At 40.5% G+C, this 27,923-nt stretch overlaps 2 protein-coding genes and 3 non-coding genes across 33 annotated transcripts in view; 1 reads left to right on the forward strand and 4 right to left on the reverse strand.

The window, feature by feature from the left end:
- Positions 1-93: 93 nt before the first annotated feature.
- On the reverse strand, positions 94-7,745 carry GNL3 (G protein nucleolar 3). 2 transcript variants are annotated; one of them, XM_049716059.1, is made up of 15 exons: positions 7,532-7,745; positions 6,327-6,385; positions 5,795-5,932; positions 5,564-5,677; positions 5,393-5,473; positions 4,179-4,311; positions 2,927-3,039; positions 2,557-2,674; positions 2,179-2,266; positions 1,482-1,656; positions 1,226-1,368; positions 1,010-1,143; positions 737-918; positions 397-463; positions 94-309 (listed from the first exon to the last, which is right to left on the reverse strand). In XM_049716059.1, exons 1-15 carry the CDS (start codon positions 7,542-7,544, stop codon positions 224-226), a joined length of 1,644 nt encoding a protein of 547 aa, XP_049572016.1. In that variant the 5' UTR covers positions 7,545-7,745; the 3' UTR covers positions 94-223. The 2 variants fall into 2 exon arrangements, with proteins under 2 accessions (XP_049572016.1, XP_049572015.1); XM_049716058.1 differs by having other exon boundaries at positions 397-450; positions 733-918; positions 1,482-1,677.
- LOC117200735 (small nucleolar RNA SNORD69) lies at positions 1,713-1,789 on the reverse strand. The gene has a single exon (XR_004482397.1). It is a non-coding gene; the product is annotated as a small nucleolar RNA SNORD69 (small nucleolar RNA).
- On the reverse strand, positions 2,801-2,882 carry LOC117200736 (small nucleolar RNA SNORD19B). Its single transcript, XR_004482398.1, has one exon. It is a non-coding gene; the product is annotated as a small nucleolar RNA SNORD19B (small nucleolar RNA).
- LOC117200734 (small nucleolar RNA SNORD19) lies at positions 4,060-4,137 on the reverse strand. The gene has a single exon (XR_004482396.1). It is a non-coding gene; the product is annotated as a small nucleolar RNA SNORD19 (small nucleolar RNA).
- Positions 7,744-27,923, forward strand: part of PBRM1 (polybromo 1) — a 101,968-nt gene continuing 81,788 nt past the window's right edge. For 6 of the 28 annotated variants that reach the window (XM_033424554.2, XM_049716045.1, XM_049716039.1 and 3 more), the window contains exons 1-6: positions 7,744-7,902; positions 12,559-12,711; positions 13,653-13,750; positions 18,017-18,164; positions 22,558-22,701; positions 25,238-25,354. In XM_033424554.2, coding sequence (XP_033280445.1) covers positions 12,574-12,711; positions 13,653-13,750; positions 18,017-18,164; positions 22,558-22,701; positions 25,238-25,354 — 645 coding nt within the window. In that variant the 5' untranslated portion in view covers positions 7,744-7,902; positions 12,559-12,573. Of the gene's footprint in view, positions 7,903-8,085; positions 8,231-8,586; positions 8,606-10,351; positions 10,473-10,733; positions 10,860-12,558; positions 12,712-13,652; positions 13,751-17,550; positions 17,706-18,016; positions 18,165-22,557; positions 22,702-25,237; positions 25,355-27,923 lie in introns of those variants that run through there. The other 22 variants (XM_012532329.3, XM_049716040.1, XM_049716047.1 and 19 more) reach the window with 11 other exon arrangements.

Genomic DNA, 27,923 nt, shown 5'->3' on the forward strand with positions numbered 1-27,923 from the left:
TCCACTCACTGTTTAAGAGATATCTTTTTATAGAATTTAGACACTTTCTAAAGTTGCCTGATTTTTTAAAATGAATATATCATTATATACACATTCACAAAATTTACACAGCTTATGTCATACTGTAACAAACTGGTACATCACACGCAGAGAACAGCTTAGCAGTCTGCTCACAATGTTAAAAACCAACAACAAAACACCATTATATAAGGACAAAGTTCTATTATACATAATCTGTACTGAAATCATAAGCATCATCTTCCTCTTCAGTCATTTTATCCAAGATGAAAGATGGTGCAGACTGCTTATCTATATTGGAAAGAAAAAGGAGGTGTTTAAAAACAAAAATAAAAGCTACTGTACTGCTTTGTTAGAAGATCCCTCCACCCAACTCACCTGATTGACAGTCCTCAGGCAGTGCCTCGCAGGCCTCTTCTTCAGGGGACATGTCTGAGCTCTTTTCCTGTGGGACAGAGAAACAGTGTTAGTAAGCCCTTGTGTGCTCATTAATCCAATTTAATTACATACCCAGAAAACGTCTCTGGAGTTACACATTAATGGATGCACAAAATCAAGACTAACGATTGCAAGCCTTAAACTTCTAAATTGTACGAGGCTTTTTAGAGTCATGAAATATTTAATTTCTATTTCTTCCTTCAGCCCCTTCCCCTCTGTTGTACATTGTAATGCTAGAAAACTTACTTCAGCTTAAACAACTCACGCACAACATACTTACATCACCTTCTTCGTCAACACATTCCTGGTCAGTGTTGACATCTTCATAGTCCCCCCCCTCCTCCTGCTTCCGTTCTTTCTGTTTCGGCAATTCTTCAGGTATGTCCTTTTCCTCTATCACTCCATTTGTCAGACCCGATGACTGGAAAAGGATGCTACTGGCTAAACGAGGGCCCCTGATGGCTAGAAAAGGTAAACAGCCCGTGTAAACAGATGAGACCTTTATTGGCCTGTCAGCTTATGAAGACAGTATTTAAACACAAGCCGTGCTTACCTTGTATGCTGTGTGCATTGTTCTTTTCCAGTTCTTCCAGATTAAAGCCCCATTTCATGTCTGTCACAATGCTCTCATTAAAATGTGGAGGAGTCCAGGATGTAGGGGGATGGCAAAAGTAACCTAAGGAGGCACTGGTATTAAAAATAAAGTGTGTCAAAAATCAGTTCCTTTATTCTATGTGGCCATCAAAAAGCCAACAGAAAGAAGCCTTACCCTGTCCACTCAGACCACAGCAGTTTGGCAGCACCTTCTACATTTGGGCTTCCACCTTTTTGGTGCAGTCCTCTTCTCTGAGCAAGTGAAGTAAAAAATTCCAGAGAATTCTTAAAGTCTGGGACAGTAAATTTCAGTACTACCTTATTAAAAAAAGAAAAACAAACTGTCATCTATCTGATATAGTACAGATGTTAAAAAAAAATGCTTATAATGAAAGACAAGATGGAGCTCAAGGGAAGGGGATTCTTTTTACCTGTCGAGCATCAGCATGGGACAGAATGGCGCTAGCAGCCTCCATTGGTTTTACTACCTCAATACTTGCTGGACTTCTCAGAGCGAGTGCAATAGCAGAGTTAAGTGGAGACACGATGAAACTTGGACTATCTATGATTGTGATTTGTTTGTCCAAGGGGACAACCTGCATGTACCTGAGACAAGAAAGATGGTAACTGACGGGCACTGGTTTTCCTGAAGGTCAAGAGACACAACGAAGCTCAGGGTTGGATTGAACAAACTCAGCACAGTCTGTCAGATCCATTTTATCATCATTTGCTTCATGTTTATCTAAAACCGTAACAGCACACCCTCCTCTTCTAAAGACAAAACACTACGTGTTATAGCTTACATACATATTGACCTAAACACATGCTGTTTCCTCTGTAGTATCTCCCCCCTCTTCTACCTGGCAGACTTCTATTCATTTCAAGTTCAGGTTCAAACATCACTTCCTCTAAGGCAGCTTTTCCTTCTATGAATCTATTTGCTCGTCTTTCAAACTAGATTGTGGGCAGCTATTCTAATCAATTCTTCCCAAGCCTAACACTGGCTTAACCCTGTTCCTTTCACTAAATAGAAAGTTGAGTAAATAGAAATAGAAAACTGTCTCCCTTAAAATAAACAAAATCATACTTACCTATAATGAAATATTGCAATTATGGAACTCAATTTACCTTGTAAGTCCCATGGATACACCAACATTGCATATCCGTTCTTGTTTTAAGCTATTGATGATGCTGCTTTTCCCCACATTTGGGAAACCTACAAATGGGAAATCCACAGATACAAAAGGCATTATGTGCTGGTAATTATAAAATCTCCACTCCCTTATTTTATGCTTGCCTGTTTAGAGCAAGACCAGAGTTGGATCTGAGCATCTTCACTTCAACACTAAAACTACTCTTAGCATCTTCATTTCTTGCACAGGTAATGAAAGAGCAGGAAACAATTATTAATTCAAATAAACCAGAGCTCTTAGAAGCTAACATTACCTATAGTGCCGAGTTGCACTTACTGAGATAAGACATAAAATATGTTGAACTGAAACTCACCAATTACCCCAACGTGAATGGCTTTGCCGTAAGTCTCCTGAAAACCTTCAAGAAGCTTCCAAAGGCCTTCTTTTCCAACACAGACTTCACTTTTGAATGGAGCAGCTTTCTTCTTTACCTTCACAAGTTAAAATTCTAAATAATTAGTTTAACTACTTCTGACAATCCACCAGACAAAACCCAAGCCATCTGGCTCCAGAGCCCATCTATTAAAATCACCACATTCCATTGCCTTTCAGATTATCTCTGGATGAAATCAGAGTTGGATCTTAAAAGTTATCATTTTTTAATCAAGATTTTGTACACTCATCATATTTCACCCATCTGAAAGATGAAAGAACCACATTTCCCACCACTAAATTAAGGGTACCTTGATTCTCTTCCCTTTGTCCTTCAGATTTGTTGAGGCTTTGAACACCACTGTTGGCAATTCCTTTGTCAAATAACTTAGCCAGTTCTCCAAATTCTCCTTTGGTACCAAATCTGATAGGGATTAGGAATAAAACACTGTTCCAATTTGGTCATTTTGTTGAGATAAATTTGCAAAGTCTAGTAAACTATGGATTTCATTCAGGTTTGCCTTTTCCCAGTTTTTTCAAAAGTATCTGAACTAGAAGATGGGGAGAGGGTCAGCTGCCTACCATGCTTCTGGTTAACAGAGTTCAGTATGTACACCTCTGTATTTCTTTAATTCCCCTCTGCATTGCTCATCCTTTCAGGATTAAGTCATCCTCTAGAATATTACCATACTAACCTTAGGGCTATGTTTCCAGAATTTACTATCAGGTAGGAGCCATGTTTACTGACCCCAACTGTAATTTTAGATCCCATCCTTACTTTCTGTTTCACAGGTTTCTGTTTCTGGGTGTTTCTGTCCCTGCTGCTCAAACCCAGATACATAATCATGTCTCATCTAAATAGTGCCACATGTCGACATTGCGCAGGTGTGAAGAATGTGGCACTCTGTCATCATTTCCTACGTGAAATATACTACACAGTAAGCTGAGCATAAAAGCTTACACTGTTAAATAAGACAAGGTGGTTAAGTACTGAATAGCGAAAGAACAGTACAAACCAGTTAATTCGCTTCTAGAAAACATCTCCAGGACCTCCCTGGTGGTGCAGTGGTTAAGAATCCGCCTGCCAATGCAGGGGACACGGGTTTGAGCCCTGGTCTGGGAAGATCCCACGTGCCACAGAGCAACTGAGCTCGTGCACCACAACTACTAAGCCCACGTGCCACAACTACTAAAGCCCACATGCCTAGAGCCCGTGCTCCGCAACAAGAGAAGCCCGCGGTGGGAAGCCCGTGCACTGCAATGAAGACTAGCCCCTGCTCGCCGCAACTAGAGAAAGCCCACACACAGCAAAGAAGACCCAACATAACAATAAATAAATGAATAAATAAGTAAATAAAGTATAATATAGTAATTAAGGGAAAAAAAAATTTCCACCCCACTGCCCAGCACTGTCTTTGGCAACAAGAGCTCATGCATATGCATTGGTTTTGTTGAGGTCAGAGTTGGATCTTATCAGTCTTCAGAGACAATCAAGACTGTTCAGATGTTTTCCTCATACCTCACTAGTGTATATGGAACATAAAGAGCAATGTTTTCGCCTACCTGATTTATTTAATACAAGTACCAGCTTTTTCTGTCCACCCTTGACAATGGCTTCTTCTACCTGGGGACACCGGCAACCAAGAGGATCTCTGGCATCCAACACCTCCAGCACAACATCTGAGGCTTCAATCACCTGTCAAAGCAGAAGCTATCAGAACACCATCCCTTGCTCTGGCACCACCCTCCACATAAGTACACTGGCGTTGTCTACTTTGCAACAGGGTGAGCTCAGAGTTGAATCTCTTAAAATTTTTTTTAATTTATTCTTTTTTTTGGCTGCATTGGGTCTTCGTTGCTGCACGTGGGCTTTCTCTAGTTGCAGTGAGCAGGGGCTAGTCTTCATTGCAGTGCACGGGCTTCCCACCGCGGTGGCTTCTCTAGTTGCGGAGCGTGGGCTGTAGGCGCACGGGCTTCAGTAGTTGTGGCACACGGGCTCAGTATTTGTGGCTCACGGGCTTAGATGCTCCCTGGCATGTGGGATCTTCCAGGACCAGGGCTCAAACCTGTGTCCCCTGCATTGGCAGGCGATTCCTAACCACTGTGCCACCAGGGAAGCCCCAGAGTTGAATCTCTTATCTTCACTTTGGTGTGAATGATGTTCACATGTTTATTTCTTACATGACAGTAAGACATAAGTTTGTTCAGTGGCCTCTGATCAAAGTGGATTTCAAGAGTGGAAACATTCCCAACTATCTAAATGTATAATCTTCCCATTCTGAGTTATGTAGTTTGAAAGACCTTTGTGGCCCTACCAAGAGCTGCTGAGAAACACAGTCAGGGTCTATTCACAGGAGGGAGTGACCTTAGGAAAACAGGTGTAGGGGATGGCAGTGCTACACCAAGACATCCCCTTGACCTCCTTCACTTAGGTTTCAGCAAAGTACTTTAGAGATTCTTACTTTTGTACTGCTCCTCTAAAGTATTTCCTTCTATTTAAAAAGCCACTGTGTCATAATGTTATTTTATCACAAAATGCCACTTCTGTAAATCATGCTTATGGGGAACTGTTCCCATGCAAAAAAATTAAAACCATAACAATATTTCCTTCAGTGAAACATATCAGTAAGCCAACTTGCTGAAGAATTCTTCCTGCTCAAGAGAACTCTACTTCCACCTCTACAAGGTTGGTGTCAGGAGAGAAAGAAAAAAAAAAAAAAAATTCTAGTCTTTTAAACCTCATTACCACTTTTAGACACTAACCTAGACTATGATACCTTTTTAAGTTCCTGACAATACAGCCTCTTCGGATTCTGTTTGCTTGACTTGGCTTTCTTAGCTTTGCATTGCCCAAATTCCTAGGTGATAAAGACAAGGGGAAAGGACACAAAATTAGTAGGTCAGTAGATGTAACCTATTTCTCCATTTTTCATGACTGTAATCATTACCTCTTTCACAGGTTCCATGTTACATAGCTCAACAGCAGGGTCAGTTCCAAGTCTTCTTTTCTTGTCCTGTTCCTTCTGCCTGTCAAGTTTCTGCTGCTGTTTCAGTTCTTCAAGCTGTGTTCAAGCCACAAGAGAAATGGGAGAGCCAAAGTGACCTGATATTGTAACTTTACTTTGAAAAAAATACACACACCCACACATCACTTGTTGAACATTTTAGATGCATTTTACCCGCTGTTTCCTTAGCTCAGCTTCCCGAAGAAGAGCCTCCTTAAAAGGAGCACTGTTTGGAACTCCCGGGTCTTTCCTAGGCTTCTTTCGACCCCGTTTTTTAGCCTCTTTCCTCAATTTTCTATGGTGTTCTCGAACCTATCGTAATAAAATTTTATTAGTTAACAAAAATACTAAACAAAATTCATGTGACTAACCAATCTGGCTGCAGTTTACTTATATCTGTAAAATGACCTAGAAACATAGAACTTTAACTGTAACAATGCAGAGAACACATGCTTATGTATGAAACAGCAAGAAAAAGTCACCAGGAGATTCTTTTTGCAGCAATTGTTACCATATTGATCAAAATTTAGACTCTTATCACTGAATTACTTCTGATGCTTAAGAGCTTGTGTCATAGTCTATCCAACCTCCGTTTCTTGAGGTGAAATCATACTAATATTAATCCAGACCTCTTTGTGGAGAAGGGGTGGGGCAGAAATAAGTTTAGCATTATACTTGGTATAACTCTTTCAAGAACAAGACTTACCTTTTTTTGGATTTTATACCGCTTATGGCAGGTCATGCGTTTACTTGCTTTCTTTAACTCTGCAAAGCAACATATCACAAAAGGGTTAATTTATTAACTGTTTTCTTTTTAATTTATTTATTTTTGGCTGCGTTGGGTCCTCATTGCTGCGCATGGGCTTTCTCTAGTTGTGGTGACCGCGGGCTTCTCATTCTGGTGGCTGCTCTTGAGCCACCGGGGAAGCCCTATTTACAGTTTTTTAAAATCCACTTTATCCACAAATGATCAGTTGTAGTTTTTGATGACTGCGCTCTAGGGTCACATCTATGTTTGCGTTAAGTAATTAACTGGCTCTGAAACCTAATTTAAGAATCTTGTGGGGAAGTTCCCTGATGGCGCAGTGGTTAAGAATCCGCCTGCCATTGCAGGGGACACGGGTTTGAGCCCTGGTCCGGGAAGATCCCACATGCCGCTGAGCAACTAAGCCCGTGCGCCACAGCTGCTGAGCACGCGCTCTAGAGCCCGCGAGCCACAACTACTGAAGCCCGCATGCCTAGAGCCCGTGCTCCGCAACAAGAGAAGCCACCGCACCGCAATGAAGAGTAGCCCCCACTCGCCACAACTAGAGAAAGCCCGCGCGCAGCAACGAAGACCCAACGCAGCCAAAAATAAAAATAAATGAATTTTTAAAAAATCTTGTGGGTGTGTGGTAAAGATAAAACACGGACCACTCAAGTCCCAAAGACGGATTCAACAGATCCGTTGTAGAGCCCAACTTCCCCGCTCCCACTCTTCCCAGATTATACTGGGATAGCACACAGAAGCGTATAAGATCCAAAAATAGAGCCACTTCTTATCAAATAGCACGAATCACAAAGGAGGAGCTAACAGTGGGGTCGAGAGGCGGCTCTCAGATCTCACCAGGGCCGGATCAAACGTGGCCGCACAAGGGAAAACGCTGCGCCTGAAACCTGGCTCAGACACTGACTGGGTCCTCACGAGACTCTGGCCCGACCTTCACCCTTGGGGCCCAGCCTTCTTTCTGCACCACAGGCCCGCGACTCACGTGGAGCCTTCCAACCCCCCAGTGCTAGGCGGGATCAGGGCTACGGCCTCCCCGCCGGCCCTCCATTCCCCAGAGACCAAGCCGCAGACGAGCGCCCTGGTGGGTCCGTCGACCATCAGACACAGAGGCCCCTCCAAGCCCGCCCCCTGACCACACTCACTCGGCCGCTTCATACTGTAAGTCGGAAGGGCTGCGCCCGCTGTTGCACCAGCGCTCACAGCCACAAGCGCCTCCGCAGGCGCCACGTGCGAACAGAGACCACGCGCGAGCGTCACGCACTCACGCTGCCGCCGTAAAGCGCGCCGCGGCCTGCCCGCGTGCGCGCGCACGCAGTGTCGCGCGGAGCCAGGTTCGCTCGGCGGCCGCGGGGCTGGTTTTGCGGCGGCACCGGGAGGGGTGAGGGCGGTGAGGGCGGCGGGTGCTGGAGCGACGGCAGCGGCTGGAGGAGCAATAGCAGCAGCCGTGGCGGCCACGGGGCGGGGCGCGGCGGTCGGTGACCGCGGCCGGGGCTGCAGGCGGCGGAGCGGCTGGGTAAGGCCGGGCCCGGGGCGGGCGGGGCCGCTTCCTCTCAGCCGGCTGCCGGGCCTTTGTGTGGGCCCGGGCGGGCGGGAGCAGCGGCGGAGGCCCCGCCCCGGCCGTCGGGATGCGCCGGTCGGGCCGGGCGCGCGGGGCGGGGCATGGCGGCGGGCTTCGGGAAGCGCCTGGCAGCCTTGCCGCACCTGCCTGCCGGGACAAAGGCGCGCAGCGGCCCGGAAACTACCCGCGCCCCGCTTTCCCGCCCCCCGCGGCTGGCCGAGCTCTCGTCGCGGGCAGCTTCAAAACTGTCAACGTTTCCCTTAGTTCCCCGTACCGGTGACAGGTTGGGAAAGTCTTTCATTTTCTCCGCAGCTCAGGGCCTCCTTTTTTTGTTGTCGTTTCTTGACGGTTCAGACACAAACTCTCCTAGTAAATTTTTTTTTTTAGTACTTTCTGGATGACTCTGTTCAGACTGAGTATTTTTATCAATGGGACTTGTATTTGTCGTGGAGCCCAGGTATAGTTTCTTATATGCAACACCACAAAGAATCGAGATTTTCAAATTGTGTGTTTCTGGTTATTTTTTCGTCTCTTAAAATTTTTTTACTGAGAAAGAAGCATAGTTTTGTTATTGTAGGGTAGAAATTGGTGACTTAAAGAGGAAGAAAGATTGGCAAAAATGTAGAAGAGATCCTGAAAAGCAAATGACAAATACACGGTATAGTGGATATAGAAATTATTACTACAATTATAGAAACATATGTTGGAGTAAAGCATTTTTATTAACTTATTTTCCAGCAAACTAAGACTCCTCAAAAATGATTTCAAGGTATTTTTTTTCCATTTAGTAGTGAACTCTTTTCCCAAGTACAATTCAAAAGCAAATTGGACTCAATACAAAAGAGTAGTATAATTTCTGCCATATCACCTGTTAACAGATTGCCCATATTTTAGATCCAAAGGAAGATTGGAAGGTATCTTTTGAAGAAGTATGTCAAATCAGTAATAAATATGTGTGGATAAATAGAAGGGCTTTGACCACTTTCTTTGGCTTTGGGAGTGTACAGAATATCTTAAGTATTGATATTCAATGCAGATCGCCAAGATTAGTAAATTGCTATCTGTATGATAGACTACTCTCAAGGCATCCAGCATCATGTGAGAGAACACTGAATTGGGAGAATATTCCCTAAGTTAAAACACAGGCTGCAACATAATACATGTGGTTTGTTCATGCTTTTTAAAAAAAAAAAAAAAAAAAGGCAACCAGGGCATAGAATAAATACTGAAAGCTGTGAATGCCAACGTTAAGGGTTCTTTTTCTCTGGGAAGTTGGTTTATAAGCGATTTTTTCCCATTTTTGAATCTTCTCTTTTCCAAGATTTTTGTTTTAAACCTGTATTACAGTACTAAGAAATACTAGAAATACAGGAGAGTACTAAAAGTCTATAAACTGTCAAAATATACCATTAGGCTACACTGAGTAAATATTTTCCCAGTTGCACATTGTAAAGTTATTCTTTACTGTCCACTGTAATTTATCATTGGTTGTTAGAGTTTTGGACATCTGACTGTAATCAGTGCCATTTAAAAACTTGTAACTAAGTTTCAGAATCTTTTCTCTTTATAGAAAAAGAATTACTGAATGGATGCTCACAGTCCTTTGAAACTATGCAAACTTTTTTTTTAATGTCTCACTTAAGTGCACTTTTAATATGTCTTATTAAATAGATAAGTTGATCACTGAAACTATGCTATAAGTCAGGCTACAAAAATGGATAAAGTGCTGTTCCTGTGCCCAAGACAGCGTACAATCCTAGAGTTAAAACTTAACATTTTTTTTGTGTTTTGACATTTCAAAGTGATTTCACATACATTTTTCACTGTCATAACAATCCAAGGGAGATATGTACACTGCTGTTCTCATTTTAGAAATAAAGAAACAGATCTGAAAGGTTGTGACTCAAGCAACATCAAACAGAGATGGAAGACCTGGGTCTCTTATCCTGGTCTTCTGAGCTCAGGTCCTATTGCCCCTCCCACCCACCTGGCCACATTGCCTTTGTAGCCAAACTTCCAAAATACATGTTAAAATGTGTTCCTTGGATGAGAAAATATTCGAAAATTATCCTTAAGTTGAATCTTTTTTTTTCTTATCAAAGTAAATTAATGAGTCAAGGAGTTTTGAATATTGTGTGGTCTAAACACCCCCCCAATGATTTACATTTTTTGTCATTTGATTTTCAGCGGATTATTTATAAAAGTAATTTTGACCTCCTGCCAAATGGTCGAAGGCTTTTTTTTTTTTTTTAACCTTTCTAAAGTTGTATGTGATATCTTTTCAGTGCTGATAGGACTTTTGGAAAGAAATGTCTCTCTGAATTTTTTTGACGAGGAGGAGTTTTCCATACTCTGCTCACATGAGCCATTCTTGGTTTGTTCCAGCTTGCTAACACTTGGTGTCACATGTAAGCCTTCCACATGTGTTCACTCTCCATTCCAGCTCTGTGATTGAACTCTGCTCTTATTGACTAGGGTGCAGTTGGGCAGGCATGCTTCGTTCCTGGAATTGACAGTCATTCCGTGTGAGTAAAGGGGAACCTCAGTGAGGCATCTTTATGTATGTGAAAAGCATTTGGTTTTAAAATGGAAGAAATATCAGATACTGTTAGTGCCTGAGCCTTTGCAGCTGTTTGATTGGTGCAAGAAAACTGATATGCCTATTTTCTCCAGATCTCGTATCTTTAGCAGTTCTGCTTGAATGTTTTCTGTCTATTCGTACTCATTTTTACTCCTTTGACCCTTCTTTTTATTTCCCCTGTCTCTGCCTTTTTCTTCTCTTTCAGTTTTGAATATATTAACACTGAATCAGCACTTCTAAAGCCCTGCCTTCTCCCACTGGCTTCACTTGGCCTTCAGACATAATGAGGAGACTGGCTTTTCGAGGAGCTGGTTGTGCTCTGGTAAAGCTGGTAAATTACTGATCATCTACACCCTTTCCCTTTTCTGTCCTTCCTTGCCTTTTCCCTTCCACCTTTCTTAAATTTTGTTATCCTTTTCATAAAGATTCCTGCCTTATGTTCATCAAATTCACTTGTGTCCTTGTCATAGATTGTTTACAAAAGCTTGGTCCTTAGTTTCTTCATTTTAATGAATTGACACCAGTTTATCAGCCTTTTATAAAACAAACAAAAATCAACAAAAGTTGGCTGGCCTTGGCCTAACGCCCTTTGAAGCTTTAGCCAGTTGTGGCCGATTGCAAACTAATACACTGTATAACAAACCAAGTCCTAGAGGAAGGAACATCATCATATTAGGCTCTGTTTTTAAACACCATGTGGACTGTAATTCAGAGGAAGAGATAAGAGACTTAGTTTGTTAGTTGGTTACCAGAATTTTTTATTTATTGGTTTGTTTTGCTCCTGCTTTCTGTCCCCTGGAGATCCCCAGTTTTTCTCTCCATACTACTGGCAACCCATTCTTTCAGCTACTAGTGTCTTAGTGTCCTGAAATTGAATGTTGATGAGTGACACTGGGATCAGTTTTTTCTTTTTGCTTTAGAGAAAGGCCTGTGAAATCACAATATGCTATTTGATACTGTTTTTAAATTGTATAAGCATTGTAGGACTTTCTCAGGTATGCACCCTTACCTTCTTCTAGCTGTAGCAGGTCATTTCAGTGGTTGCATTTCTTGTGTTATAGTCAAATATATATATATGTGTATATATATATATATATATATTGTAAAGCTGTGTTAAGATTACTTAGCAGCCTGCCTAAAACTTAGAGCAAATATTTACATGTTTCTGGGAGCCCGAGGAGGGCCTAAAACCTCACTTCTGGGGTGCTCTTCAAGATCATCTACTGAAATGTAAAGCTGTGAATTCATGGGGATAGGGTACCTCATATAACTGAAAAGGAGGTTAGTCTGGATTGACAGAAAAGTTTCAAAATGCAATTTTGCTACTTTAGCATAGGTATGGCAAGTATGTTGAGTGTTTTCTGGGGTATGTCTTGTGGATCTTACTTTAATGAATGGAGAAAATTCATTTTCAGTGTGTTAATTTTAGGGTACATCTAAAATGCTAGAAGGTTAATCCTCTGTCCCCTTATCCTTTTGCACTAATTTGCCTCAGGGTCTGCTTCCTGTTTTTTGGTTTTTGTTTTTTTCCAACATGCTGGCCCACCTGGAAAGTGATCATAATCATAAGAAACACTGGGGAAAACAGATGAGGCTGCTGACTCCAGAGGTGACCACCTTAGGGACTCTGTCCCTGAGGCCTGCCTGACTCCCTCAGGGGCTGAGGGATCAGTACCTCCAACACACCATTATATGTGGGTGTACCCACATATATAATTATGTGGGTTTCCAAATTCCAGTCCAGGGTAAATTTGGGGCCAGAAGTGGTTGAGTCATTCAAAATTGGTAAATACAAATGAGTATACTGTTGCTGAATTTGTCCCATCCAAGTTGAAAGTGTAGCATTCTGGTAAGTGAAGGGGCTAAAGCAAGGGCCAGGACTTGCATTGAAAAAAACATAGTTAAGCTTCTTTGCAACAGTGAAAATATTCTCCTAAGTGAACCAGAAGCTTTGTGGCAAGTGGCCAACTGAGGGCTTGGTGGCAGAGTATAAAATTCAGTGTAAGAACATGGCTAATTATTTCTTATAGAAGAAGTTGGATTCCATGGGTTCCAAGAGAAGAAGAGCTACCTCCCCTTCCAGTAGTGTCAGCGGAGACTTTGATGATGGGCACCATTCTGTGTCCACGCCAGGCCCAAGCAGGAAAAGGAGGAGACTTTCCAATCTTCCGACTGTAGACCCTGTAAGTAACTCAGATCACAGTTTCTGCCTTCTGCACAATTCCCTACCTTTCCTTTAATGATAAGCAGTTAAGATGCAAGGCCTCTCAGCTTCTTTTTCCTCTGGCTTGATATTCTTAACCTTTCTTTTATGAAAAGTATACACTTAGCCAGAAGTCTTACAGTAATAGTGTAATTTAATATTATGAAATAATAAAGAATATCATTTTTGTCACATTATATAGTCATTCAAGTAAGTGTGTGCTGTCATGTGCCAGGCACTGTTGTGGTGATTGGGAAAGAACTATGTGTAAGACGAGCTAGTTTTTTACATGGAGCTTAGATGCTAGTGTTGGGGAAGCAGAATGTAAACAGATGAACAAATAAATAATAAAGTATCCTCAGCTAGTGATGAGTGCTAAGAAGAAAAGTTGGGATGATATGGGCTGTTTTGGCCCATACCTTCAGGAAAGATTTCTTTGTGATCAGAAGGCAGCAGCCCTGCAGAGCACTGGGGAAGGGTGTTCCAGGCAGAGGGGCTGGATCAGGAATGGATTTGATGGGTTGTGATTACAGAGAGATGGTCAAGAGGGAGAAGGAAACTGGCAAAGTCTGCCCAGCCAGAGTATACCCTACATACTCTGTGTTAGGAGTTTAGATTTTATTCTCTGATTGATAAGAAGCCCTCTATTGGATGATTTTTAAACAAGAGTGATATAAACTAATTTTGTTTAAAGGAAAAGAAAATCACCAGTAACATATTCTGATGAAAGATTTAATCATTTAAATGATTTTAAATAAGAAGAAGTACTGTCAGCATACTTTAGACTTGGGTTCCCATGTGGGAATTTGGGGATTCATCGTTCTCTACTGGCATTTTATGTTTTGTTGTTTTTTTTTAAGAACCCCTACACTGACTTTCTGTTCACTTTTCTGGTGATTTTTCTCCTTTTCCTATGTGTAGATTGCCGTGTGCCATGAACTCTACAACACCATCCGAGACTATAAGGATGAGCAGGGCAGGCTCCTCTGTGAGCTCTTCATTAGGGCACCAAAGCGAAGGTGAGTGGGAGGGGTTTGGTCCCGGATCCAAGTTGAAAGTGTTTAATAATTGAGTTTTCTTTTGGAAGGAATGGCTTAGATGATACAGGGGTCTAGATTTTAGTTTCAGTTGTCAAGGTGTAGCGAAGCGCATTTAAAAAAATTTTTGCCTTAATTAAAGAAAAAAATTTTAGTTGTAAAAAATATACAACATGAAATTTACAGTCTTGATTGTTTTTAAAAAACTTTTAGAAGTAATAGGTGAATTCAGCAAAGTTGCAAGATACAAAACCAACATACACAAAAATCAGTTGCATTTCTGTACCTTAACAGTGAACAATCCAAAAAGGAGATTAAAGAATAAACCTAACCAACGAGGTGACAGACTTTACACTGAAAACTACACACTTCTGTAAGAAATTAAAACACAAAAAAATGGAAAGATATCCCATGTTCTTGGATTGGAAAACTTAATATTGTTAAGATACCAATACTACCCAAAGCAGTCCACAGAGTCAATGCAAAACCTAACAAAATCCCAACAGAATTTTTTTCAGAAACAAAAAAAACCATCCTGAAAAAGAAGAATGAAATTGGAAGACCATATTAGTCAGGGTTCTCCAGAGAATCAGAACCACTAGGATCTATCTACCTACCTACCTATCTAAAATAAATTTGTGTTGTTTTAAGCCATTAATTTTGTGGTAATTTGTTAGAGCAACAATTGGAAACTAATACAATGAGTTAATTAAAGATTTAGATCCATTCATGAATGTTGATGCCACAGTGGGTAGCCAACAAGCTCTAGGTTGATCTGAAGGCAAACCTCTCACTCCAAAGAGCAGAGCCACCAAGGATGCAGTATCATCATCCTGAATGAGGAGAGCTCTGTAAATTAGTCATGCCAAAAAAGAAGAGTTTTTTTTTTTTTTAATGAAATCCCTCTCCAGATTTCAGTTAATCAGTAACAATCTTTTGAAAGTTGTCATTTAATTAGCATATGTTATTAAAAGCCCATATTTATTGCTTACTACATGCTAGACACAGTACTAAGTGCTTTCCAGGCCTCATCTTGTTTAAACCTGAGCAGTATTGTTATCACAGTTTATAGATGACAACTTGTACAAGTTCTCAGAACTATTGAGGATAACCAGAATTCAGACTCAGGTTTTTCTGATTCTAAAGCCTGTGGTCTTAACCAGTATGTTGTATAGGGAAGCAGCATCATATTGTAGTACACAAGCACCTCATGGAAAAGGACTGCCCCTCTGCTGCCTGTTTTCCACCAGCTGAGGGGCAGAAAATACAGGCCTTTGGTGCTAGAGCACTGTCTTCTAGCCTCCATGACGCAGTACTTTAGGAGCACTGCTGCCTTCCCCCCAGTGCTGTGCCTGCCTGCGTCTCTGCTCCTCCTCTGTGGAATGCATGTTTTCTCAAGAGCTTGTGGGAAGAAGTACTGCTCAGAGCCATGCATTTGTGAATCTCTTTTTGAGACTTTGTTTTGATTAGTATGTTAGGCTGCTTGTACTAGGACATCCAAATTAACAATGGCTGAAACAAGAACAATTGCTTTCTCTCATGTACAACTCCTATTCTGTGAGGTCTTCAGGGCCGAGATACTGTCTGTCTTTTTATTCTGCTGTGCTTGGGGTATCGCCCTTGTCTGCATGGTCTGAGACGGCTCACCACCACAACTACCTTCTGGCCCATAGGAAAAAAGAAACATGTTAGGATGTGACCTGGACGTGGTACATTTCAGCTCTTGCATTGGTCAGAACTTAGCTGCAACGTGGCTAAGAATTTGGCCTTTAGTACCCAGGCAGGAGCTTAGAATGCTGTCATCTTGGGAAGGAGGCAAAATAGGTTTAGGGGTAGCCAGCAGGCTCTGCACATCAGGCAGAGTGTTTCTCACTTTTCTGGTTAAAACTCTTAGTTGTGCTTTGACTATTCTGTGGCCATATTATGGCAGGGTGCCCTCACCTATTGTTGAAAGAGAAAAGCTCTTAAGACATGTACTTCACAATCCTATGTGTGTGTGTATGTGTGCACAGAGTCTGGAAGAATATTAATAGTGCTTTTAACTCTGGATGAATAGGGACAGTTTTTACTTTTCTATACTTTTCTGTATGTTGATTTAAGTGGGAAAAACCAGTTAGAGCTATTTCATTTTCAAAGTGAGGGGACCTTGTTTTGATCACATTATATAGAGTGGAATGTTGGGATCCTGACCTTTTTTTCTATATGGCAATTCTGAAAATGTTTGTGAGGAACCCCCTAGCAGAGCTTCTGGGAGATAATGTCCTTTCTAGGTATGTGTCCTCATTGCATTGTCAGTTGTCTACAGATAATCCCCCAAGCCTGAGAGGCTGCCGAGGCCCAGCTTTAGCAAGGAGCAGTGGACTATGGCCCATCAGGCCCAGGCGGAGAGAGCCATCTAGGATAGCAAGTTAACAAAGCCCTAATGTTCACTCTGAGAAAGTCCCTTGGTACCACTGACAACATTGATATTAGGCCTGGGTGGGCCTTTGTTGTTACTCACTGAGACCTTTATGTTCTTACACTTTCTTTGAAAAGCAGATTGAATACTCCTTTTATCCCCTCGTACTTAATTTTATAGTTCACTGAAATCGTAAGTAGTTGATAAGGGTTTAAAAACTTAATTTACTCTTCTTCCTTTTCCTTCCTGGAGAATTCAAAGTCATTAGGTGAGGCTGAGCAAGGTAGGAATCTGCAAGGGAGACAAGCGGTGGGGGTATGGGGTAGGGGTTGTGGACAGTAGCCGTGTCACAGGCTGTTACATAGCCTGGAGTTACCTTTCCATAAAGTACAAGGGGTAAAAGAGTAACTTGGTCAGTTGAGAAGCTTGGCAGACCATAATCAAGTGACCAAAATCAACCTCATCTAAGTAGTGGCATGAGTTGAAATTAAGCGCCACCTGATAGAATACAGTGAGATGAATATAGCATCATCAGAATTTATTCCTCAGGAGAAGAGACAACCCCAGATTAAGGGACACTCTACAAAATAACTGGCCTATAATTTTCAAAAGTATTAAGATCATCAAAGTCAAGGAAAGACTAAGGAACTTTCAGAATGAAGGAAACTGAGGAAACATAACTGAATGCAGCATGATTCACATTGATCCTTTTTCTATAAAGGACAATTTTGCAACAGTTGGCAAAATATAAATGGGTTCTGAGGATTAGATGATGAGACTGTATCAAAGTGAATTTTCTGATTTTGATGATTGAACTGTGGTCCTTTTTTATAGGAAAAACACACAACTCTTCAGCAGCTTACTCTCAAATGGTTCAGAAAAAACATTCTGTGTACTATTCTTGCAATTTTTATGTTAAAGCAAAAAGTTTTAAAAAATTAAATATATCATACATACATGGCTAAAACATGTCAGCCAGTGAGTGTCCCAGGAGAAATTAAAGCCTTAATGACAACATTCTTCATATGTAGTAACTTACCCTCTTACACATCTAGGATGAGTTTTATCTACCCCTGAGGGAGAATTGTGAAAAACAATTGCTTAGATAATTTTGCAGAAGGTTTACTTGTCTCATGGAACTCCATTTGAAAAAAAGCCAGAAGGAATAATAATAAACATCCATGAACCAAAACCCAACTTAAGAAATTATTGTAACTACCTTTAAAGTGTCCCCTCCTCTCCAAGAGATAACCACTATCCTTAATTTTCTGTGTATCATTCCCATGCCTTTTTTGTTTTGTCATGTTTGTTCATGTCTTATGCCCTTTTATCTTTGGTAAGCTCCTTGTGCCAAGGGCCTCATCTTTCTCTTTTGTCACTTTAGTACTTGATGTTAGAGCAGCATATATACTGGGCACTTGATAGCACTTGGTAGAGAAAGTTCTGTGGTCACTACCTGAAGAAAGATAATCCATTTCGTAAGTTTATAAAGAGCTTTGGAACATACCTGTTTTCAGCCATTATTGAACCCCATGAAAGGTAAGTCATTTTCATTTACAGGAGATACCATTGACATGGTTTTAGTGTTGGTGCCTTAAATCTTAAATATTTTGCATATAAAAGACTATCACAGATGTTAATTTAGGTTTCTATATCACCAATATGTATTTTGAAAAGGGCGTGCATATTCGTCTTGCTTTTGTTATTCCTTCTCAGTTCCAATAATGAGAGTACATCTAGTATGTTCTGTCACTTGGCGTGTTGGACATTACCACAGAGTTTTGAGACATAACTTTTTATGGGCTTTTGATTAATAAATATCTTTTTAAAAAACATTAAATTATTGACAGAAATCAACCAGACTATTATGAAGTGGTTTCTCAGCCCATTGACTTGATGAAAATCCAACAGAAACTAAAAATGGAAGAGTATGATGATGTTAATCTGCTGACTGCTGACTTCCAGTTGCTTTTTAACAATGCAAAGGCCTATTATAAGGTAAGAAAGCATCAAATTTGGAAGATATCCAATTTGGTAATTGTGTGGCTTTATTAATATTTATCAGGCTGGTAGATAAGTAGTGGTTTTTCATTTGGTAGTTTGAGTTTGCATTTCTCTTGTTAGTAAAGAAAACTGAAGATTAATATGATTATGACCCATTCTTGTTTCTTCTGTGTCTGCTCAAATCTTTTGCCCGTTTCTTGGGTTGTTTGTCATTTTCATATTTACTTTCAGAAATTTTTTTGTTCTAGATACTAATCCTTTTTTTGGTTATGTGTGTTGCAAATATCTTCTCCCACTATTTGGCTATTTTTTCACTCTTTGTGGTGTCTTTTTTTTTTAAATATTTATATATTTATTTTGGCTGCACCAGGTCTTAGTTGTGGCATGTTTGGTTGCAGCATGCAGGATCTTTAGTTGTGGCATGCGGACTTCTTAGTTGCGGCATGCATGTGGGATCTAGTTCCCCGACCAGGGATCAAACCCGGGCCCCCTGCATTGGGAGCGTGGAGTCCCACCCACTGGACCACCAGGGAAGTCCCTGTGGTGTCTTTTGATGAACAGAAGGTTTTTTATTTTAATATAGTTAGATTTATTAGTCTTTAACTTTGTGGTTTATCCTTCTTTGTATCTTGTTTCAGAAAACTCTCCTGCCCAAAGATTATAAAGATATTCTCTTATTTTCTTCTGAAAGTTTAATAGTCTTGTCTTTCGTGTATAAGCCTTTAGTGCAGCTGGGATTGATTGTTGTGTCTTCTCTGAGGTAGGGATCTATTTTTTTTCCACAGGTATAAGCAGCACCTTGAAATGGCCATCCGCTTCACATTTGTCTGTGGTGGTAATGCTGGCATTGATTCCATGTGCTCATGGGTCTCTTTGTGGCCCTTTATTCTGTTCCTTTTGTTCTGGCCAGCTTATCTAAAACTGAGCTATTCTATTTCTACCTTAATTTCTGTGGCTTTATAATTCTTTATCTGGCAAAGAAACTGTTTTGATTATTTTTATACATTTTAATATTAGTGTGTTAAGTCAACAAGGACCAAAAAGATTGTTTGAATTTGTATTGGAATTGCATGGGCTGTGTAGATTGTATTTTGGAGAATTGACATAATTGTGATGTTGATTATTCCAGTCTGTGAATTTGGTACATCTTCATTTATTTGTCTTTTTAGCATAGCTTTAAATGTTTTTTCATCAAGATTCTGCAAAAATGTTAGATTTATTCTTAATGCTGTGTGTATATATTTTTTCTTTAATTAAGATATAATTCACACACTCTTTTAAAGTGTAGAGTTTGGGGCTTCCCTGGTGGCGCAGTGGTTAAGAATCTGCCTACCAATGCAGGGGACACGGGTTCGAGCCCTGGCCTGGGAAGATCCCACATGCCACAGAGCAACTAAGCCCATGTGCCACAACTACTGAGCCTGTGCTCTAGAGCCCGCGAGCCACACTACTGAGCCTACGTGCCACAACTACTAAAGCCCGTGCACCTAGAGCCCATGCTTCACAAGAGAAGCCACCGCAATGAGAAGCCTACACACCACAGCAAAGAGTAGCCCCTGCTCGCTGCAACTAGAGAAAGCCTGCGTGCAGCAATGAAGACCCAATGCAGCCAAATAAATAAATAAATAAATTGGTATCTTAAATGCCCTTCTAAATAATGCAAAACCTTAGAATGATGTAACTCTGATCTTTTTATTTATGCTATTGATGTTTTGTATTTTATTTCTATTGTGATAAATTTTTAATCCCATAAAATAATGTTACTGTTTTATATAGTCACTTTTTTTACTTACAAATATATTACTGTCTTTATTCTTCATTCTTATATTGCTATTGAGAAATATCTGTCAGTATAACTGTATTTCCTTTGAAGGTTACCTGTCTTTTCTTTCTAGCTATCTTTAGTATTTTCTTTATGTCTTTTATATTCTGCAGTTGCACTGTGATATGTCTAGATACGAATATCTTATTATTATAGAATTTGGGAGTTGTAGATCTTTCTAAATCTTTGGGTTGGTATTTTTCATCAGTTCTGGAAAGTTTTCAGCCATTATGTCTTTGTATATTGCCCTTTCCCCATTCTCTCTTCTTGTAGAACTGTGACTGGATGTTATATTAGAACTCTCTTAGGTTTCCATTTCTCTTAACTTTTTGTAGTCCCCTTTTTTGTGTCACTATTTCTTTTTAGGTCATATTTTTAGTTCTTATGTTTTTCTTTTTTTTTAATGTATATATATTTTTAATTAATTTATTTATATTTGGCTGCATTGGATCTTCATTGCAGTACACGGGCTTCTCATTGCAGTGGCTTCTCTTGTTGCAGAGCACGGGCTGTAGGCACACAGGCTTCAGTAGTTGTGGTGCACGGGCTTCAGTAGTTGTGGCTCACGGGGTCTAGAGCACAGGCTCAGTAGTTGTGGCGCACGGGCTTAGTTGCTCAGCAGCATGTGGGATCTTCCTGGACCAGGGCTCAAACCTGTGTCCCCTCCATTGGCAGGCGGATTCTTAACCACTGTGCCACGAGGGAAGCCCCCAGTTCTTATATTTTTCTTTGAAATCTGCTCTTAAACCAATCTATTGAGTTCTTACATTTTAATGTTTATATTTTTCTTATTTTCGAAGTAGTTTCTATTTTGGGGATTGCTTATGTCTTCAGTCCTATTATTTCTTTAAACGTTTTCAACATATTTTTTATTCTGTAGCAGATAATTCAATATCTGAATTATTTGCATGTGTTTTTGCTGTCATTTCTGCTAGCTTTCTCTTGTGACTCTTTTCTTATTTTTTCCCTTTGATATTTGGCTGCACTGGGTCTTTGTTGCTGTGCATGGGCTTTCTCTGGTTGTGTCAAGCGGGGGCTACTCTTCGTTGCGGTGCGTGGGCTTCTCATTGCGGTGGCTTCTCGTTGTGGAGCATGGGCTCTAGGCGCGCAGGCTTCAGTAGCTGCAGCACGTGGGCTCTGTAGTCGTGGTGCGTAGGCTCTAGAGTGCAGGCTCAGTAGTTGTGGTGGGTGGGCTTGTTGCTCCTCGGCATGTGGGATCTTCCCAGACCAGGGATCGAACCCATGTCCCCTGCATTAGCAGACAGATTCTCTACCACTGCACCACCAGGGAAGTCCTCTTGTGATTCTTATTCTTGTGTGTTTCATGAATTTTGACTATGAACTTATATTTCTTGGAACTTTATCTATAGGGAGACTTAGGCTTAGATTGAAGTTGGGTTCATCTAGAGAAGATTTGTTGCTTATCCCAGGCACCTGGCCTCTCTTCGTTAGGGCTAGCTTATGGTGAAGAGTTCTCAGAGGAGATTCCTCTCATGCCTCTCTTCTCTCCAAAGTGCCATGGGTTTAGCTGGGTGGAGGTTGAGGTCGGTAGTCTTCCTTTTCCCCGGCAGCAGAGAAACTGAATTGTTTTGAATTCCCAGTTACACTGCATCCATGGCCTTTGGATTCCCAGCTTTGGGCAGACCCTGGCCTTTATCTCTTGTCCTTGCAGCCTCAAGGAGGCTTGAAAACTAAAGGTTAGGTTATCTTGTCTTATAGGTGCCTTCAGGTGAAGGCAGTGTTCTTGTTCATCCGGGTTCCTGCTTTTACTCTATTCTTGCTTTTATGAACATTGCTTACTCCTTATTGGCAGCACACGGATACATTTTTAAAGCTTTACTCTTTGTTTAACATTGCATCCAGCATTATTCTTTTTCTTTTTTAAAAATATTTATTTATTTATTTGGCTGTACCGGGTCTTAGTTGTGGCGTGGGGGGTCTTTGTTGTAGCACAAGGGATCTTTAACTGTGGCATGTGGGATCTAGTTCTCTGACCAGGGATCAAACCCGGGCCCCCTGCATTAGGAGCACAGAGTCTTAGCCACTGGACCACCAGGGAAGTCCCCCAGCATTGTTCTTACTGGAAAGTTTCAGTTAGTTTATCCCCACCATACTTCAGGAAAAGAAAATATTCAAATAAGGTGTTAAATAGTTTAAAAATAGAAGTGATAATCAGGACAATCATTAGCTTCTGTCCTTTAGTCTTGTATCCCTTAAGCTGGGTCTTATCCTTTAAATTGCCTTTCTTAGTGTATTAGTAATAATTAGCCTTTATTTAGCAAATCATTTATTTTTTTCTTCAAGTCTTTCTGTAATGAGATAGGGCATAAATAAATAAAATAATTTCATTCCAGAATGCCTTTAAAACATACACTTAGTTCTTCAGAAGAGGAATTGAGGCCCATGTATCTTTTACTCGTAAGAATTTTTAAATTTGTAATAGAGTTTTCAAAGTTATGTCTTAGAATACCAATCTGCTGGAACAGGATGCTTTAAAAGTAGTAACTGATTTACAATAAAATACTAAAGTGATATTTTTTTTCTCTTCTCCTTGCTAATGTACAGCCAGATTCTCCTGAATATAAAGCTGCTTGCAAACTCTGGGATTTGTACCTTCGAACAAGAAATGAGTTTGTTCAGAAAGGAGAAGCAGATGATGAAGATGATGATGAAGATGGGCAAGACAATCAAGGCACAGTGACTGAAGGAGTAAGTGTGCCACTGGAATAGGTGATAGATAGACTACTGGGAGGTGGATGAGGCCCCTGCCTGTGATTTCTCTTGGCCACTGTGGGCAGGTGGGCTTTCTGTGCAGTTGTGTTGGTAAGTGGGAGGGTAAAGGAACACGCAGCCAGCGAGCCCCATTCCAGTTACAAGGGATTCTAGGACATCCTGCACTACATGTAACATGCATGGTTGCTTTCATGAATTGCTCTTACATTAATGCATATTTCCTGCTCAGTTTTAAAGAGAATCTTCATATTATCAAGGACTGGTCCAGTATTGCTATATTGAGATATTTTGTAAGGGTAGGCAGTGTTGTGATTGAAAGTTGGAAAGTTGATGAAGTCACTTTAGTTAGGAATATTTTTGTGGGTTAGGCTGGTTCCTAGAACATGCCAGGTGTGTTCCTGCCTCTGGAATTTTGCAGTTGCTCTTACTTCTGCTTCCTTTGACTCTGCCTGTGACTATGTCTTCTGCATTATTCTAACATCACTTAAAATAATGTAAACTGGGAGAAGGGGCTTCCCTGGTGGCGCAGTGGTTGAGAGTCCACCTGCCAATGCAGGGGATGTGGGTTCGTGCCCTGGTCCGGGAGGATCCCACGTGCCGCGGAGCGGCTGGGCCTGTGAGCCATGGCCGCTGAGCCTGCGTGTCCGGAGCCTGTGCTCCGCAACGGGAGAGGCCACAACAGTGAGAGGCCCCAGTACCACAAAAAAAAAAAAAAAAAAACTGAGAGAAGACTTTCCTAACCACTCTGTCAAATTGTTTGCTCTGTGCTCCTCCTTTCCCATCATCACATCACTCTGTTCTGTGATCTATAGTTTTTATCACTATATGTGAAATAACGTATTTAGAATTAGTTTATGTGTTTACTTTCTGTCTTCCTCAAGTAAAATGATAGCTCCACAAAAGATATCACCTTGTTTACCTATTCTGGCATCTAGACTCTGCCCGACATGTAGGTACTGAAAAATACTTGCTGAATGAACACACATGTTTAAAAAGAGGAAAAAGAACAGTAAAAGGAATTGCATCTCTCTTCTGCAACTAAATAGTAAGACACCCAAAGAATAAGTTATGTGAATGCATTCATACTCCCTGCTCCCTTTGTCATCTGCAACATTTTTCCAAAGTAGCTGGTTGGGTTGGGAGAAGAGGAATCTTGGCTGCAGGACATAACTCACCTCTTTGAAGCTTACTGTGTAGTGTCATGTTTTAACTAGTAAGTAAATGACTTAAAAACGAATATTTTCGTCTGCTTTCATCAATGTTATCTTGGTTCTTCTCTAAGCTTAGGTGGTTGGTGAGTCTCAGCTAATCACATATCTTATATGTTAAATATTTATTGCGTGTCTGTTTGCCAGGTGTTGTGCTGGTAGGCTCAAGAGATGTCAGTACCCTCTCTCTGGGCTTAATGTTGGACTTTAAAATTGAGACTTTACTAAATAAGACTTCTGTTGGATTAGGACAAAAATACTAGTGCTTTTATGATTTAAACCAGAATTAACCATTAATCTTTACTTTATATGCCCAAAACATGGTTTGGACTTAAAATACTATTTAATATAAACCTTGACTGAGACATCCCATTTCTGACTGTAGAACAGGGGTCCATGGCCTGTTAGGAACCAGGCTGCACAAAAGGAGGTGAGCGGCAGGCGAGCGAGCGACGCTTCCATCTGCCGCTCCCCATTGCTCTCGTTACCACCTGAACCATCCTCTGCATTGCTCGCATTACCACCTGACCACCCACCCTCCCCATCCGTGGAAAAATTTTCTTCCACGAAACCAGTCCCTGGGGCCAAAAAGCTTGGGGACTGCTGCTCTAGAAACTGGCTTCAGACTTAGACCCTCCCTGTCCACCTACTCTTTGGGACATATCTTTTCCCATATTGAAACAGTGACTAAGGTAGGAGTAAGCCAGCCAGTGTGGAGAGCAGAAGTGATTGCATCAATTGGCTTAATCTCCATTCAATTTTGATATAACTTGAATTCGGTTGTTAGATCTGGCAGAGCACCCCATAGTTAAAAGTATGTAGTTCCAGAAGTATTTAGTTGTTCCACCAGAATACCAAGATTTCAGTAGACGTGAACAGCAGATACAGAAATGGGCAGGTATCATGGGGCATGTTTTCTCCATCTCAGTTACTCAGACCCTTGAAAGGTATGCATTTCCATCATTTCACACATATGGCACTTTAACTTCACTGTTGCAGTGTTTGCTGTGAATAGAGTTCAGTAAAAGGACCTGATTCAAAGGATTTAGTTACTGAAATAATATGAGTGGCCTCATTAGTTTCAAATATGCTGTCCTGGGAGTGTAACCCCTCATGACCAGCATCAGAGAATTTCTGTGGTATTCTTGAAAATTGTACTTAAAATAAGTATTGTTTAGAAGTTGCTCTTTTGAATTAGCTGTAAAATTTTAGAAGCTGTTTAATATCAGCATTTATTTTTGGATTTCTCTCACCAAGGTACATATTTCTTCCCTCTCTCATTCCTTACAACTGCCTCTCCCCAGTCTTCTCCAAGTTACTTGAAGGAGATCCTGGAGCAGCTTCTTGAAGCCATAGTTGTAGCCACAAATCCATCAGGACGTCTCATTAGCGAACTTTTTCAGAAACTGCCTTCTAAAGTGGTAAGTGATGCAGTTGAAGACAGGTGGATTAAAGTGTTTTTTGTTTTTGTTTTTTAAGTACTTCAGAAATTCTGTTAGTTCTTAGTAAATAAGGTAAGGTTAATGCAAGGCATTGGAGATAGCCAACAGATCCTCCTCATGGCCTCAGCAGTAAGCACATAGGATATGTTCTGTCATTTTACTTCAGCAAAAGGTTGTGGATTTTTTTTAAATTGTGTTTTTGTTTTTTTGATTGGTAATTCATTTTGTTTTTTGTTTCTGTGATCGTAAAATATACAATAACATAAGATTTACGTTTTAACCATTTTAAGTGTACAGTTCAGTGGCATTAAGTACATTCTTATTGTTGTGCAATTATCACTACCATCCATCTCCAGAACTTTTTCATTTTCCTACCCATTAAACAATAACTCTCCACTTTTCCCTCCTGCCAGTCCCTGGAAACCACAGTTCTGCTTCTATGAATTTGACTACTCTAAGTACCTCATTTAAGAGGAATCATACAGTATTTGTTCTTTTGTGTCTGGCTTATTTCACTTAGTGTAGTTTATCCACGTTGTAGTATGTGTCAGGATTTCCTTCCTCTTTAAGACTGAATCCATTGTATGTATATACCACATATTACTACTTTTTGTTTATCCATTCATTTGTTGGTGGACATTTGGGTTGTTTCTAAGATTAGTAATTCTTAAATGATCAAATAGGGGAGGGAGGAGAAAAAGATAAAATAAGCAGCTAAACTAAACCTTTTATTTATAAAAGAGAAGCCACATTCTCTACTCAGGAGACAGAATGAGAGGAAGATAAATGAGTTCTTCCTCTCTTAGTTCTCTTTGATCGTCTGGTGATAAAGAAGAGAGAGAGACCTAATAAGTACTCTTCTACCCCAAAGAGGAAGAGGGTTTCTAGACCAATGAAACCCTTTAAAAGTGTTAGAACCCCTTGTGGCTTCACATCCAAGAAGCAATTAGCATAGCTAAAGTTCCACTTTAGCCTTTGGAACTACAAAAATTTCTGTGGCCTCTGCATTCTTATATTTCTAGATAAAGATATACTTTTAGAAGTACTCTACTGTAATGCTTAACTCCATTGTGACCATTCTCTTTTTTTTATCTAACTCTTAAGGACAAGGACTGACATATTTTCGTTTGTGTCCCTGCCACGTAATTGGAACCCAGCATGTCAGAGGTTTGCTAGAAGTGCTTGTTGACTGCTGGGTAGCATGCAACTTTACCCATCAGTCATCAACAAGACTAGTTATTTACAATGTGACTAGTTGTAGGACAATTACAACATTAGAAATAAAGCATATCTGACCACTGCTGTCCTAAGCATGGATCTGATTAGAAAAATATAATGATTATATTGGTTATACATTTAAAATTTCAAGGAAAGAAAAAACCAGTAACACAGTTCTTCAAAAATGAAACATAGAATTATCATATGATACAGCAATTCTACTTTGGATATATACCAAAAGAGTGTAAGCAAGGTCTCAAAGAGGTATTTGTACAACCATGTTCATAGCAGTATTATTCACAATAGCTGAAACATGGAAGCAACCCAGGTGTTCCTCTACATGTGAATGAATAAATAAAATGTATATACAGACAATGGAGTATTATTCAGCCTTTAAGAAGAATGAAATTCTGACCCATGCTGCAGTAAGAATGAACCCTGAACACATTATGCTAAGTGAAATAAGCCTGTCACAAAAGAACAAATATTGTATGATTCCTGTTTCAAGGAGGTACTTAGAGTAGCCAAATTCATAGAGAGAAAAAGTAAAATTGTGGTTTCCAGGGGATGACAGGAGGGGAAGGTGGATAGCTGTTGTTTAATGGGTATGGAGTTTCAGTTTGGGAAGGTGAAAAGTTCTGGAGATGGATGATGGTGATGGTTGCACAATAATGTGAATGTATTTAAAGCCACTGAACTGTATACTTAAAAAGTTTAAATGGTAAATTTTATGTATTTTTTACCACAATAAAGAAATAAGAAAAGAGTACAGTCTTTACTCAGTATTTATTCTTACTCTGCATGATACAGTCAGTAGTGATCAAGCCATCAAGGGTGAGTTGGGTGACTAAAACATTACTACCCAGTTCCCCCATTCTGGGAGGGTTTTCAGGGACACCATGCAGCAGGAATTGATATGGGAAAGCAGATTCCCATTGGTCCCTTGGGGTGTGACAGTTTGAAAGACAACAAGGACTGAGACCTGGAAGGTCTTTCCTTTCCTTTCCTTTCCTTTATAAATCTTTCCTGAGTGAGACTGGCTAAGTGGGAGAGGTAGATTGGGAATACCTGGGCCAACAACTTGGTTTATGCTGTACCCTAGCCTGGGCGTCTCTGCCATAATTTGTCTTCTGAATTGTTTCTCAGAAGTAGAATTGTTGAAGAGAAGGGGCAGGCAAGGGGTTTGATCTAAGGAAGAAAAGGAGTAGGGTTAAGAAAATAGAGGGGGGTAAGCTGAGGGATCAGATGAAATGAGATCATCCCTTTAGCCCAGTAATTGAGTGAATGCTGTGGTCTCTCATTGTTGTTGTTGTTTTTGTTTTTTTGGGCT

This window comes from Orcinus orca, chromosome 10 (genome assembly GCF_937001465.1).
Source record: "Orcinus orca chromosome 10, mOrcOrc1.1, whole genome shotgun sequence".
Classification (NCBI taxonomy): Eukaryota; Metazoa; Chordata; class Mammalia; order Artiodactyla; family Delphinidae; genus Orcinus; species Orcinus orca.